This window comes from Hippocampus guttulatus, chromosome 6 (genome assembly GCF_054856545.1).
Source record: "Hippocampus guttulatus isolate MCC_2025c chromosome 6, RoL_Hgut_1.0, whole genome shotgun sequence".
Taxonomy (NCBI): Eukaryota; Metazoa; Chordata; class Actinopteri; order Syngnathiformes; family Syngnathidae; genus Hippocampus; species Hippocampus guttulatus.
This window is the reverse complement of record NC_141266.1, coordinates 23,384,502-23,399,389: the sequence shown is the minus strand read 5'-3', so window position 1 is coordinate 23,399,389 and position 14,888 is coordinate 23,384,502. Positions and strand designations below refer to the sequence as shown.

General features: G+C 47.2%; 1 protein-coding gene across 3 annotated transcripts; it reads left to right on the top strand.

Moving 5' to 3' along the window:
• Positions 1–3,100: 3,100 nt before the first annotated feature.
• Positions 3,101–13,738, top strand: gnl1 (G protein nucleolar 1). 3 transcript variants are annotated; one of them, XM_086114134.1, is made up of 12 exons: positions 3,101–3,288; positions 4,347–4,494; positions 5,477–5,613; positions 5,733–5,884; positions 6,523–6,594; positions 7,373–7,565; positions 7,800–7,898; positions 7,994–8,176; positions 9,092–9,270; positions 9,337–9,523; positions 10,371–10,511; positions 10,903–13,738. In XM_086114134.1, the coding sequence occupies exons 1-12, from the start codon at positions 3,216–3,218 to the stop codon at positions 11,163–11,165; spliced, it is 1,827 nt and encodes a 608-aa protein (XP_085970260.1). In that variant the 5' UTR covers positions 3,101–3,215; the 3' UTR covers positions 11,166–13,738. The 3 variants fall into 3 exon arrangements, with proteins under 3 accessions (XP_085970260.1, XP_085970262.1, XP_085970261.1); XM_086114136.1 differs by lacking the exon at positions 3,101–3,288 and having other exon boundaries at positions 4,357–4,494; positions 5,499–5,613; XM_086114135.1 differs by lacking the exon at positions 3,101–3,288 and having other exon boundaries at positions 4,406–4,494; positions 5,342–5,613.
• The last annotated feature ends 1,150 nt before the right edge of the window (positions 13,739–14,888 follow it).

Genomic DNA, 14,888 nt, shown 5'->3' with positions numbered 1-14,888 from the left:
AATCTGAGGCTCGACTTCCTGACGGACCCTCCTCTCCAGCACCCCTGAATAGACCTTACCAGGGAGGCTGAGGAGTGTGATCCCTCTGTAGTTGGAACACACCCTCCGGTCCCCCTTTTTAAAAAGAGGGACTACCACACCGGTCTGCCAATCCAGAGGCACTCTCCCCGTTGACCACGCGATGTTGCAGAGGCGTGTCAACCAGGACAGCCCCACAACATCCAGAGCCTTGAGGAACTCCGGGCGGATCTCATCCACCCCTGGGGCCCTGCCACCGAGGAGCTTTTTAACCACATCGGTGACTTCAACCACAGAGATAGGAGAGCCCACCTCAGGGTCCTCAGACTCTGCTTCCTCCAAGGAAGACGTGTTGGTGGAGTTGAGGAGGTCTTCGAAGTACTCTGCCCACCGGTTCACAACGTCCCGAGTCGAAGTCAGCAGTGCCCCATCCCCACTGTACACAGTGTTAGTGGTGCACTGCTTCCCCCTCCTGAGACGTCGGATGGTGGACCAGAATTTCCTCGAAGCCGTCCGGAAGTCGGCTTCCATGGCCTCACCGAACTCTTCCCACGCTCGGGTTTTTGCCTCGGCGACCACCGAAGCTGCGTTCCGCTTGGCCAGTCGATACCCGTCAGCTGCCTCTGGGGTCCCACAGGCCATAAAGGCTCGATAGGACTCCTTCTTCAGCTTGACGGCATCCCTTACTGCTGGTGTCCACCAGCGAGTACGAGGGTTGCCGCCACGACAGGCACCAACCACCTTACGGCCACAACTCAGATTGGCCGCCTCAACAATAGAGGCACGGAACATGGTCCACTCGGACTCAATGTCCCCCGTCTCCCCCGGAACATGGGAAAAGCTCTGTCGGAGGTGGGAGTTGAAACTCCTTCTGACAGGGGATTCTGCCAGACGCTCCCAACAAACCCTCACAATACGTTTGGGTCTGCCAGGACGGACCGGCATCTTCCCCCACCATCGGAGCCTACTCACCACCAGGTGGTGATCAGTTGACAGCTCCGCCCCTCTCTTCACCCGAGTGTCCAAAACATGCGGCCGCAAATCCGATGATACAACCACAAGGTCGATCATCGAACTACGGCCTAGGGTGTCCTGGTGCCAAGTGCACATATGGACACCCTTATGTTTGAACAAGGTGTTCGTTATGGACAATCCGTGGCGAGCACAGAAGTCCAATAACAAAACACCACTCGAGTTCTGATCGGGGGGGCCGTTCCTCCCAATCACGCCCCTCCAGGTCTCACTGTCATTGCCCACGTGAGCATTGAAGTCCCCCAGCAGAACAAGGGAGTCCCCAGCAGGAGTACTCTCCAGCACACCCTCCAAGGACTCCAAAAAGGGTGGGTATGCTGAGCTGCCGTTTGGTGCATATGCACAAACAACAGTCAGGACCCGTCCCCCCACCCGAAGGCGGAGGGAAGCAACCCTCTCGTCTACCGGTGTGAACCCCAATGTACAGGCACTGAGCCGGGGGGCAATGAGTATGCCCACACCTGCTCTGCGCCTCTCACCATGAGCAACTCCAGAGTGGAAGAGAGTCCAACCCCTCTCGAGAGAACTAGTACCAGAACCCAGGCTGTGTGTGGAGGCAAGTCCGACTATATCCAGTCGGAGCTTCTCTACCTCACACACCAGCTCGGGCTCCTTCCCTGCCAGAGAGGTGACATTCCATGTCCCAAGAGCTAGCTTCTGCAGCCGAGGATCGGACCGCCAGGGTCCCCGCCTTTGGCTGCCGCCCAGCTCGCATTGCACCCGACCCCTTTGACCCCTCCCACGGGTGGTGAGACCATGAGAAGGGGGACCCACGTTGCCTCTTCGGGCTGAGCCCGGCCGGGCCCCATGGGTGTAGGCCCGGCCACCAGGCGCTCGCCAACGAGCCCCACCTCCAGGCCTGGCTCCAGAGGGGGGCCCCGGTGACCCGCGTCCGGGCAAGGGAAACTGAGATCCTTTAATTTTTTTTATCATAAGGGGTCTTGGAGCCGTGCTTTGTCTGGTCCCTCACCTAGAACCTGTTTGCCATGGGTGACCCTGCCAGGGGCATAAAGCCCCAGACAACTTAGCTCCTAGGATCATTGGGACACACAAACCCCTCCACCACGGTAAGGTGACGGCTCACGGAGAGGAGTTGCATAACATAACATGCAAATACGAAATTACATGTCTGACATTGACTTCGATTTAAAACAAATATTGGAAAAAATACCTCAAGAAATTAGTTAAATGTAATTGTCTGTGTAAATGATCAATAAAAGTTTTGGACCCCTCCCTGGTTTGTTTATGCACATTCAGTCACACAATATGCAAAAACTAAAAATAAAATGTCTGAAATGTGCTTCAACCAATTCCGAAAAATATGAATGAAAATCTAAAATTTGATTAGTTAATGATCAAAAATGTAACCGTCTGACATTAAAAAAAGAACATGGACTCTTCACATATGAGTTTGCATAATTTGCAAAAAAAATTGTACTTAACTGGTTCCTAAAATGTGAATGTTTTCCAACATTACATTTAGGTAAAGATATAACAGGAAAAAATATATATATACATGTGTAATTCAATAAAATAAAACTACAGCGTTTATGAAGTTTTCAGAATTCTCAACCCCGCCTTCGTCACACACGTCAAATAATCGTAGTCGCGTTCGCCGGAATTGACAAAGGTGACAAACACGCTTTTTACACAAACCCACGTTGACGCTCGGATAGTCATAACTGTCAAGTTGAGATGCCGTGCCTCATTTGTTGGATCTGTTGGTCCAAACCACAGAAAGTAATTTATCGTTAAGCAAAAAAAAATTCCACAGCGTCTGACGCGGCATTACGAAGTGTTGACAAAGTGGACAAAACTAACAGACCTCATTGTCTGGGGGAGCACAATCGGTCACGGTTAGCATTTCAGTCACATTTCGTCGTTGACATTTAAAAAGGCTGGTGTCAGTGCATTAATATGTTATCTAGTGATAAATTTTTGGTAATATAATTGACATCAAAGCTAAATTATTTGGATCCCATCTCGCTCGGTTCGTGAACATCGTGATGGTTTCGCCCAACATTCTCCGCAGTCTGCAGTGAAACATGGCGTCACTGAAAAGTGGCCAGAGTCGAAAAATCTCGCCGCTGTAAAACATCGCCAGATACCCGGGGACGTAAAACGACATTTACAAACAAAACTCGTACCCACTATCCGTCGGAGACATGCCCCGGAAAAAGCCATTTAGCAACAAGCAAAAGAAGAAGCAGCTGCAAGTCAAACGGGAAAGAAAGCGAGGTAAAAAAAAGAACTGACATGAAGCGTTACCCTTTTAGCATTAGCTCTTAGCCAATTAAAGTTTCTGGAAATGCTACTAGCTGTTATCGTCATTGTGGTGGCACGTTACGTCAAGCTAATTATTAGCTTGTTTATAGGACATTGTTGTCTTTGCAAGCGGTACGATAATAATCTATTGACCGCGAGAATTAGTGGTCCTAACTTCCTTCACAATTGATATCAAGTGTGGAGAAGCGATACTAATTGTATGCATACATGCCAGTGTTTGTATTATTAATTTCTATCCATATCTGCCTCACGTTATTGCAGACTGTGACACTTTGTTTAGCACATTTACGTCATTGTGCAATAGCATTACTCTTTTATCCATCCTGGCAACGGGTTCATACACCGTACCTATTGGGTGTTTTGTAATTCATTAATATTTAATAATGCATTACTGTCAATAATGTACTTCGTACTAGCTTTCCGGGGATTGAATGTAATTAGGCATGCTGGCTAAAATATTACTGTCTCAATAATTTCCTTTCAAATACAGTGGTGCCTTGACATACAAGTGACCCTACTTGAGTTTTTCCGAGACATTGTTTTTTTCATTTGCCTTGCATTGCAAGCAACAATTTGAGATAGGAGCCCCGTATGGTGACAGTGAACTCAACTCATCTCACCTCGCATAACAAGCAGCCGTTCAAAGTTTAGTTCAACTCCGCTCCCAGATGACGTTTTTGTTCTTGTCAAACAAAACAAAGAGAAATACATGTTGTGTATTTTAAAACTTTTAAGCTTTGGAGTCTGCTAGCTTAATGCTAACACATATTTGGAGACGACATTGATGGAAGATAGATTCAATATGGCATTTTGTAAAGCTCTCAGCGATGGAAGTAGTCATGTTTGTGTTAGATTCAGATTCAGAAAACTTTATTTATCTCCGTGGGGCAATTAGGATAGTTTTGTTCAAATTGGCACACCCTCAAAATCAGGTGACACAGACTTGTGTGCAAAATAAATGTGATTGGGACATCCCCAGTAGTGACTGAATGACTGGTTTGCCCTCGCAGGTGACACAGGCTCAGGACCAAGTAGCCGGAATGCCAGCATGGAGCGTGGGGGGGATCGGCAGTCGGACACGTCAGACAGTGAGACCGCCGACATCCTGAGGATAAATCAGCAGCCGTCAGGCCGAGAGGGCAGACATGATCCCAATAGGTGACTTTGCCCGTGCACTTAAGCTTGCGTCCCTTTCCCATAGCAACACATAAACGGGAAAACATTTGTAAACACACGAACATGAACTGACACATGTCTCCTGACTAGTCTTCAGGAGACATACAAAATCCAAACGGGAAGGCCAGAGCAGAGGTTTGAACCCCGAACCTCAGAACTGTTAGGCCTTTGAACAAATAAGCGCCACATCTCAAATCAATACCTCCTTTCACCCAACAGGATCAAAAATAGCTGGTGTTTATAATTTTTGTTTGCCATTAAAATAACCATGTGGACGTTGTAGACAACGTGATAAATGGCACGCTTCAACTATTTGCCATGTTTGTCATTTACCGGAATACATGAGCACCGCGCTTGAAATAAATGCCTCTTCTTTCCTCCCTCAGAAACAAAAATATGTAATGGCTGTCATTTGTCATCAAGACAACGTGATCGATGCCACGCTCGATTCATTGCCAGATTTGCTGTCCACTTCAACAAATAAATGCTCAACCTCAAATAGATGACCCCCACCCCAAACCCCGGAACTAAATGTTTACCATTAATACAATCACAGTGGACAGTGTGAAAGATGTCATACCCCAATTAATTGTAGAATTAGTCCATGTCATAAAATGAAGGCCACATCTCAAATAGATTCCTATTTTTCGCCCATTGAGGAACAAAAATACACACCCATTTCCAATGACTGTTTTGTCGACTATGACACAATTTTTTGTCACAGCAGAACATGTGCCACACCCCAATTTATCGCCAGGTTTGTCATCCACTTTGAGGAAATGAGCAGCATGCCTCTAATGTATGCCACCTTTCCCCCTCTGGAAAAAAGAACAGATGGCTTCTTTGCTTTGACTGAGAACCAGCAGTAGACTCAACCACGGCACACCCCGCCTGCGGAGCAAGCGTGGCATCTGTAAAGCTGAGATTTCCTGTGAAGTTAAATGCTTGTGATTCCTCTCGGGAGGTTTCGTCTTCACTTTGAAAAGGAGAGCAAAGAGGAAGTGGAGAAGCGGAAGAAAATGGCCCAGGAGAAGATCCTGCTGCCCATCTCGGACAAACAACTGGAAATCGGCATCGAGGACATCTACCCGCCAGAGAGAGGTCTCTCTCTCTCTCTCTCTCTTTTTTTTTCTTTTTTCATGTTCTCCACATGATGTTTCTCAAAATAGAAGTGTGCTTAATGCATGCTCACTTGTCATTGTGAAACTCGATTATTCCAGGCCTGGGTTTCCCACGACGGCCGCCCTGGAACTACGAGATGAGTCGAGCCGACTTGCTGAGGAAAGAGGAGAAGTCGTACAGGCAGTACTTGGATGACTTGCATTCCAGGAACCCGCCCGGATCCCTCAGCCATTTTGAGCACAACCTGGAGGTAAAACAATGAGCCCAAATGTCTTTGCAAGCATCTCCCTAATCACAATGATCACTTGGTTGATTTTCAGTTGCGTTCTATAAGAGCCGGGCTCCCCAAGTCACCTGTCCTTGGCCCATGCCATTTGGTACCAGGCCACACAGAGAGGGGGGGAAAAAATAGCGCAGCATATAAAGCGAGCAAACCAGCATTTTTATTTTCACTTCTCCGAGATTTTGTAAAGTCTTATAGGGGAAGATGCCATGATGGAGTGGAAAACAATTTTGATTTTAAACGTTGTGACTTGAAAAGTGGTGAGATTGTCTATTGTTCAGCTTCAGATTCAGAAAACTTTATTTATCCCTGTTTATTATGTCCGCCCGTGGGTTGGACACCATCATATTGCAACCAGCTAGGAGAGCAGTCGGTACATGAATAAAAGGTGGACCTGTCGTATTCCCTTTGACAGAACCCTTGACTTTTTCTTTTTTTTTTTTACTGTTGCTATCTGAGAAGAATGTAATTCCAGAAGGTACCACTAGCTAGCAGTAGTTTCCTCCGAAATAAACCATCCGGATTGTAAGCAAGGAATAATGTTGAAGATGAGTTGAACCGTCAAGTCTCTTTATCTTTTCTTTCTTCTTTTCTGTTTCTCACAGACATGGAGGCAGCTGTGGCGAGTGTTAGAGATGTCAGATGTCGTCCTGCTCATCGTGGACATCCGGCACCCAGTAGGTCAAAAGTAACAACGCCCTTTGCGAACGCTTTTGCGAGGGCACTTTAGCTGCGGTATGGTGTTCGCATGAGCCAGACGATGTTTGCGCACACGCCTGCTACTTTTCAGCGGGGGGGGGGGGGGGGGGGGGGGGACAGGACAAAAGCGTTCTAATTCTTTTAAAAAAAAATCCTCTCCCTAGTCATAGTGGAAGATTTTTTTTTTTCCTAAAGGGTTGATTGTTTTGATTTCTCCATTGCTACAGGTTCACCCTACTCCATCCATGCATCCCCCCCACTTCTACTTATTCTGCAGAATGATCCTGGCTAAACCCTTAACACACGCCGCCACCTGCTGGACAGATTTGAAAGATTTACAATGCAGACAAGCCTGATCCTAACTCAGAGGCTATGTCAGACCCTTCTGCACACTATGATGCAAAAAACCAAAAACAAAACTAAACTAAAAACAAGGAAATGACGTATAAATACGTCATTGGTAGCGAGCCGTAGCGGTTTTTCAAGACGTATTTATACGTCTTGAGAATTGAACGAGTTAATAACGGACACATCAGAACCACAACTATATGTATGTAAGCAATTTAAAAGTCAGTATATATTTTTTTCTCCTTTATAGGCAAAATGTTTGACACAGCGCGTTCATGCAGGTCTACTTTATTATGTGGCCCGTCTATGTTTTTGTGTGCCGGGGATTTTTCTTCTCACTCGAGTTTCGAGTGTCATTTGAGCGCACGTAATTAGTGAGCATTAATTACGGCATCATGTGCCTCCCAGGTGCTGCAGTTCCCCCCCGAGGTGTACCGCTACATCACCGGCGAGCTGAAGAAGCACATGGTGCTGGTGCTGAACAAAGTGGACCTTTGTCCGCCGGCTCTGGTGATCGCGTGGAAACACTACATGACTTCGCATTTCCCGCAGCTGCACATCGTCTGCTTCACCTCCCACCGCGGCCAGGCCTATAGCACAGGTACGCGCGCATTGTGAAAGAAACCTGCCAATTTGGTAGACCCGGGGGCAGTATTTCCTAACATGAACTGAGCCCAGCTACTTATTTTACAGTACGATATGATTGACAATGACATTGGATTATTCCCCGCGTCAGATCTGATGATCTTTGGCGACGCGGTTGGGATCGCTGGACGACGGAACGTTTGTCCTCGTTGCTGATGTAACCATTGCCTGCTTGTTTGCTGGCTCACAGTGCTCCAGAAAAAGCGCATGAGGCGCAAGGCTGACTGGAGTTACGCCGGGGGTCCCACGGAGATCCTGAAGGCCTGTCAAGATATCGCCACTGGAAGAGGTGAGCGAGTTCGGCTTGTGGACATTGACCCTTTCACGCGACTCTTAACACGTCGGCGCGAGCCCATTTAAAAATGTCGTCTTCACGGCATGCAGTCGACCTGTCCAGCTGGGAGCAGAAGATCCAGGCGAATGCTGTTGCCGAGCAACAAGACGACGAGGGCCCGGACGAGGAGGCCGCGTCGGTGCTCGTGGAGCATCAGAGTGATAGCGCCCTGGAGATGAGTAACCCGACGCAGGAGCTTTACAAAGACGGCGTTCTCACCCTGGGTTGCATTGGTCAGTTTCTCCTTTCCGCGGCATGACACTACACTTGAAGGTGGAACACCCAACTGTTCCTTGCTTGCTTGATTTGTAACTTGTAATTTTAAAAAATGGAAAGAAAATACTTGAAATGAGTCGATTCCCGACTCTGCCTTTACTACTGCCGCTCCAATGTTTTCAGGAACATGTTGTACCATTATCAACGATTTAAAGTTTCAAGGGAAGCTACAAGTGTCAAATAGCTGTGAGTGAATAATGCCCCCCCCCCCCCCAAAAACATTCTAATTTCTTCCTGCTGCAGCCAGACTTTTGGAAGCGCTCTACTTTTGTCTCAATGAAGCTTCTGCGCTTACCTCCGCATTGTTCCTCACCAAAACATTGGTGAAAAAGTGCTGCTTTTGTCGAAATGAAGCCTCTCGACTCACTTCAGCATAGTTCCTGGAGGCTGAAGCAATGCAGTACTTTCGACATGATCACGTTGATGGTTTGGGCTCACGCTTTTGAGGTATATTTTTTTGCCGAAAATGTTGCCGTCCAACTCAGAATTAAGCCACTTTTGGGAAACGGCACTTTTGAAGTTTCTCTTCTCGGGGTTACCCCGCTATTGACGGGGTAGAGGGTCTACGCCAAAGGTTTATAATCACTAATAGTTGTCTCAAGATGGCAGCAAAGCACGACTTTTCTATTAAACAGGGCTATGGCTTGTCTAAATAAAGCTCCTTCACCTCATTCCAACATCGCTCCTTTCAATACGAAATCCATGACCAGCTGAATTCAGCTGGTACCCATATGCAGCGGGAACTGGACCGTGTTCGTGATATGAAAAATTTGGCATGCGAGCTGCTACTCTTGACTGAAATGTGACAAAATGAAAACCGAACGGGAGAGAGAACACACCTGAATGCCCACTGTTTTCTTTTTTTTTTTTAGGCTTCCCGAATGTTGGCAAGTCATCCGTCATCAATAGCCTGGTTGGCCGGAAGGTGGTGAGTGTGTCGCGGACCCCAGGCCACACCAAATACTTCCAGACCTACTACCTCACCCCCACCGTCAAACTCTGCGACTGCCCCGGCCTCGTCTTCCCCTCGTGTGTGGATAAACAGTTGCAGGTACGAGGAACCCGCCCCCCACCCTTCACCCAAACTTCTCCCTTGTAACGTATTTTGTTTCCTCAGATTCTGGCTGGCATCTACCCGGTGTCGCAGCTGCAGGAGCCGTACAGCTCGGTGGGTTATCTGTGCGAGAGGACGCCCTTCCTCTCGGTGCTGAAGCTCAAGCATCCTAATTTAGAAGAAGTCAACACCCATCAAGGAGACCAAGTTTCGACGGAGGCCCCCTGGACCGCCTGGGATGTTTGCGAGGGTACGTGGCGTGCCTCTCCTTTTAAGAAGGGAACTCCTCCTTTAAAGTTGCCGAGTAGTCCCTAATGGGAAAGGCGTGTCTTAAGTCGAGTATATGAGTGCGGCTGAGTGATTATTTATGTTTATGTGTGCATTTGTTTGCCGACATCTGCAAATTTTCCAACCCCTTCAGCAATTATTCATTCATTCATCGTCCGTACCGCTTGATCCTCACGAGGGTCGCGGGGGGTGCTGGAGCCTATCCCAGCTGTCTCCGGGCAGTAGGCGGGGGACACCCTGAATCGGTTGCCAGCCAATCGCAGGGCACACAGAGACGAACAACCACCCGCGCTCACACTCACACCTAGGGACAATTTAGAGTGTTCAATCAGCCTACCACGCATGTTTTTGGAATGTGGGAGGAAACCGGAGCACCCGGGGAAAACCCACGCAGGCCCGGGGAGAACATGCAAACTCCACACAGGGAGGCCGGAGCTGGAATCGAACCCGGTACCTCTGCACTGTGAAGCCGACGTGCTAACCACTGGACTACCGGGCCGCCTCTTCAGCAATTAGTTTCCCCAAAAAAGCAATTTGAGACTTTAATTCCCGCTGAGGAACAAACGATATGAACAGAATCATTTTCCCTGAGAGGAGATCACAGTCACTGAACATTTCCAAAGCTGAATTGATTCATTGCGAAAAGGGGATATTTATTGACATGGTGGAAACGTCCGACCGTACGGCGTGGCCTTCATAAGTTGCGTTTCTTTTTCTGAAGCGCATTCTCCCTGAAAAAGTTCATCTTAACTTGAGATGGCTCGACTTTTGGAGGAATGCGCCGTATTGACGTTCTTCTTGATCTCCAGCGTGGGCCGAGAGGAGAGGCTACAAGACGGCAAAAGCGGCCCGTAATGACGTCTACCGTGCGGCCAACAGCCTCCTGAGGTTAGCCACCGACGGCCGCCTGTGCCTCTGCCTCCGGCCGCGTGGCTACAGCTGCTTGACAGGTGAGCTTGATTCTTCATCTCAGTTTTTCCCCTCCCGCAACGCTTTGACCGCATTTAACTTTTCGCGCATTCGAACATCTGAACATCCTTTTTCTCCTGTAAAATACAACAATGAAAGTGTGTTTTTGGTGGCAAAATAATGTATTTACAATGAATCACCGGTTTACCAGTTTGACTAATTTGACTATTAACTATTAACTTTGACTAACAAAGCAACGGGAGTTGCAAACGTGCGGAAAATACCCGCAAAGTTTCCAGTAAATTGGATTCACAATTGATACAACGGCGGCACGAAGAATGTTGTACGATCTTGTGAGGGAACACTTTGAGCGCAATTCTTCATTTAGTAATTTGGAAATTAAATACAGTTACAATTTGCCTTCATGTTCAGAGCATTGGGAAAGCCACACCGACATCCCGGACATCCTGGCGCTGCAAGGACGGACGTCGGAGGAGGACGCCGCGGGCAAGAGGGACGACGAAGAGGACGGCGAGTCCAGCACGGAGCCCGAGGAAGAGCGAGACCGAGACGCAGACGACGATGACGACGGTGATGAAGACGAGGGCTTCGGACAGCCCAGGCGGAAGGCGCAGACGACGACCGGCTTGGCCGCCAACATGTTTCACGTCCTGCGGGAGAACGAATGTGAGTGAAGGAAAGGAGTTTTTTTTTCTTTTCTTTCTCTGACACTCTCCCGCTCCAACTCCTTCATTCCGGTTTCCTCCTCCCCAACCTCTCAAGATGCCTTCCATCTCATGTGTAGTGATCCTTTCCAATATACACACGATAAGGCTTCCGATGCTCATTGTTTTGGATTTCTGCGGACCTTGAAGCAGAATTAACACCCGAGGAAGCTAGTTAGCATGCCTGCTGAAGAGACCGTGCGACAACACGGCGTCTGCTCCTGCACTTTCCTGCACTTCAGCAAAGCCACTAGATGGCAGAAGGTACTGAACAAAATCACCTCCGGGCTTCTCACCTCCCATTATTTCTTCATACATCTCGCATAATGGCTGCGGAATGGTTGCCGGAGCTCAGCGAATCAAAAGGTTCAAGAAAAAGCCGCGTCCTTACCTGATATTTGCACACTCGCGTCCCGAATACAGAACCTATTTTTCTACTCCATGCTGTGCCTCAGCTCTGCTTGTTAATGAACATTTTTTTTTTCCTCCTGGTGTCAAGCGGCGTGTGCGGGATTCGTTTTTGTGCGGGTGTGCATGTTTTCAAAGGAGAGGAGGAAAAAAAAAAGCGTCAATCTGGTTCAGGGATGGGCATCATCAACTGTCGCCAAAAGGTTGAAGGCAAAGTAGCGTGCGCTGCTTGGCTGCAGTCAGCAGGGGCACTGTTGAGTCAGTTTCAGCTCGTTGCCATGTAAAGCGGTGCACACATACCGGCAATATTGCGATCCAAGTTGGCAGCGCCCAATTGTTGGATGTGAATGATTCGCCTGTGGTGCGGGTGTCTTAAGAGTGTTTTTTTTGCTCCCGCCCTCTCTCTCAAATCTCCTCAGAAAACGACGAGGTGGACAATCGTAAATGGTAAACCTGTTCAGTATTTCTGATCTTGCTCCATACACGACAGGACCAGTAAAAATGTACTTGATGATTTTTTTTTTCTTTCCTTGATCATGTGTGTAGTCTGCCCCTTTTTAAAACCATCACATTTATAGAAAGAACCGATTCCAAATGCAACTGTGGCACGTACGTCATACGGAGAAGTTCCAAAACAATGTTTATCCGCCCCCCCCGCCAAAAATATGGCAAAAATTGTCGAAATTTGATTAAATTCATCATACTCACCAGTGAAGAGAGATTTATGAAATGCATTAACTTGTGCAGAGCGCGTCAGACGTGATTTGCTATTCAAACTTGGCCTGCTCTGACCAGCCAATCAGGACGGAAAAATGCTGAGATCGCCCGCCGAGGCAAATAAAACATCTGTTTCGTAAAAGAAACAGTCCTGCTGCTGCTGTCGGCGAAGTTCTATTTGCCAGCACTACAGATTTTTGAAGGCTGGAATTTGATGGGGGACAAAAGAAATAAAATAATTCACATGGATGTTCCGGAAGCCGAGCAACCCAAAAGAAACACTTTGAAATAAAGAGAATAGAATCTGAAAAAAATGAAATCACCTCAATGGGATGAACATTTAGATGGCTTGTGAAGATAAGAGACTAAACCGCCTGTGTTTACCCTTCCGAAAAAAAAATGTGACCTTATCTGTGGAAAGTTGAACTTGATCCACACTTTTGCACAACTTCATCTCAGTGTGACGCTGGTTGTCAAAAACCTTCTGATAGATTTTCACTCTCCCACCCAATAACAATAGTTACCAAAAAAAGAGAATAATAAATGCTCTTCCCTCACGTGGTCCCAATCAATATAATGGCGTGACCTCGCGGGCAAGATGCCAAACGCACAAATTGCTAGCCGGGCTCATAAGCTGTCAATCACGGGACATGATAGCGTCATGCCGCTCTCGGGTCAGCAGAAAGCAGGAGTCGCAATCCGAGGTTCCAGTCCTCCGCTTCGGGAGAGTATCGCCTTTCTGAGAGCGCGGCGTTCTTTGGTGCGGCTTTGGATTCCAACGTCGAAACCTGGAGTCTTTTAACTACTTGGCTTCACCATCACTTTTTAAAATGGGAGTATGCCACGCTCACTCCAAACAAAGCACTTGGACTTTTTGCTTTTTGGGGAAAGATATTCTTTCATCTCGGTGTGAGGCGGGGTCGCATCGTCGTCATCCTCGCGTGACTTTTCCAAAGCAAACAAAACTAGTTATGAGCTTGTGTTTTTTTTTTTTCTCCCCAAGCGTTCCACGTGTTCCTTTAACCGCACGGGAGGCGGCGAAGGAGATGACGGCTTCCATGTGTCCCGCCTCGATAAGCAACCGCCGTGTTATGTCATTTAAACGTGACTTTGGCGTCACCCGCCGCTTATCTTGTCATGTTCGCCACAGACGGACTTTCCACTCCATCTTGCGTATTATCGCGATCTTCTCAGCGTGATAAAAGCTGACTTTTTAAGTGCAGTCTGCCTCTCTCCATCATACGGTATTGACATATATCTTTTTTTCTTTTTTCATTTCCTTTTATTTCCTCATGAGACAGGAAGGTTATAAAGTGTAAATCCTGGATGTGTGTCATGATACTTGCCCCATTCCTTATTTTGTTCCAGAATCTCTTAAGTGGACTGCTTTCCGCAATAAAAAAGATCCTTCAAAGCCATCTTAGGGGTTGTTGTATCTGTAAACAAACTTAAACCTGCCTGAAGGGCAGAGGTGGGCGATTCGAGTCGCAGGCCGCGACTCTCGCGGCCACTTTTTGACACTGACACTTAGACTGGAATTGACTTTGACTTGGCACTCATCAATTGATTTAAGATAAGATAAGATATCATTTATTTGTCCCACACTGGGGAAATTTACAGCCTCCAGCAGCAAGAATGTAAAGAAGAAATAAAAGGACGAAAACAGGGATATGCGCTGCTGGAGATTTGCATGTTTACATTTAACAACCTGCTTTTTCAAGATAGTGTAACGCCTCGAGCGCGAGGCCTTTTCCTGAGGCAAGTATGCATTCAAGGATCGAATTGGGAAAAAGAATGGCAAATATGTGAATATTAGCGCCTCAACAAGTCTGACGTCTAAATTCATTGTCATTACAAAAAGATAAATACATTTACACATCCCGGTAAATTGGAGTTTGAAAACATACAGTGCCAAAATATTGTACTTAAAAGTAGCATACAACTCAACTAACCATAACAACGGTGCTGTATTGTATTTAAAAAAATAATAATTTAAGGCATTCTAAAATGATGCACAAATTTAAAAAAATTTAATTAGTGATTCTTTTGCATACCACTAGAGGGAGCCAGTACAGCATTAATTAGCATTACAAGTACCCCAGTTTGAGAATCACTTCAGAAGACAATGTGGACGCTGATTTGAGAAAACGACGCCATTGTGAATCTGTTCATCTAATCATCTCATTCATGAACTAACGAATTAATGACCGCAAGGACAGATTCTCAGTGCCAAGTGGCGCGATGTGGCACCCCGCGGTAATGCGCTGAGGGCACACAACTCAAAAGACTTGGCGTGAGTACTGTGAAAGCCCGTCTCAAAATCTTCGATGTAGTGGGGGTGCGAACAATGAAACGCAAATGGCAGTGATTTGCCGCACTGGCAACTTTTCGGTTGAATATGACGGTCCATTCCGTGATGAGAGACGCTCGGTCACAGCGAGCGTCTCTCATCACGGAATGGACGAGAACACACGTCACCGTGAACTTTTCCTCTTTGCGTGCCTCGACACCGAAACCTCCCGAACAGGCTTATAATCAGCGAGGAAAGCTGGGAGAACGTCTCCCTAA

Coding starts and splice junctions, on each gene's coding strand:
- gnl1 (XM_086114134.1), top strand. CDS start 3,216: ATGCCCCGGAAAAAGCCATTTAGCAACAAGCAAAAGAAGAAGCAGCTG. Junction 7,566..7,799: donor CGGCCAGGCCTATAGCACAG/GTACGCGCGCAT, acceptor GCTGGCTCACAG/TGCTCCAGAAAAAGCGCATG. Junction 10,512..10,902: donor TGGCTACAGCTGCTTGACAG/GTGAGCTTGATT, acceptor CTTCATGTTCAG/AGCATTGGGAAAGCCACACC.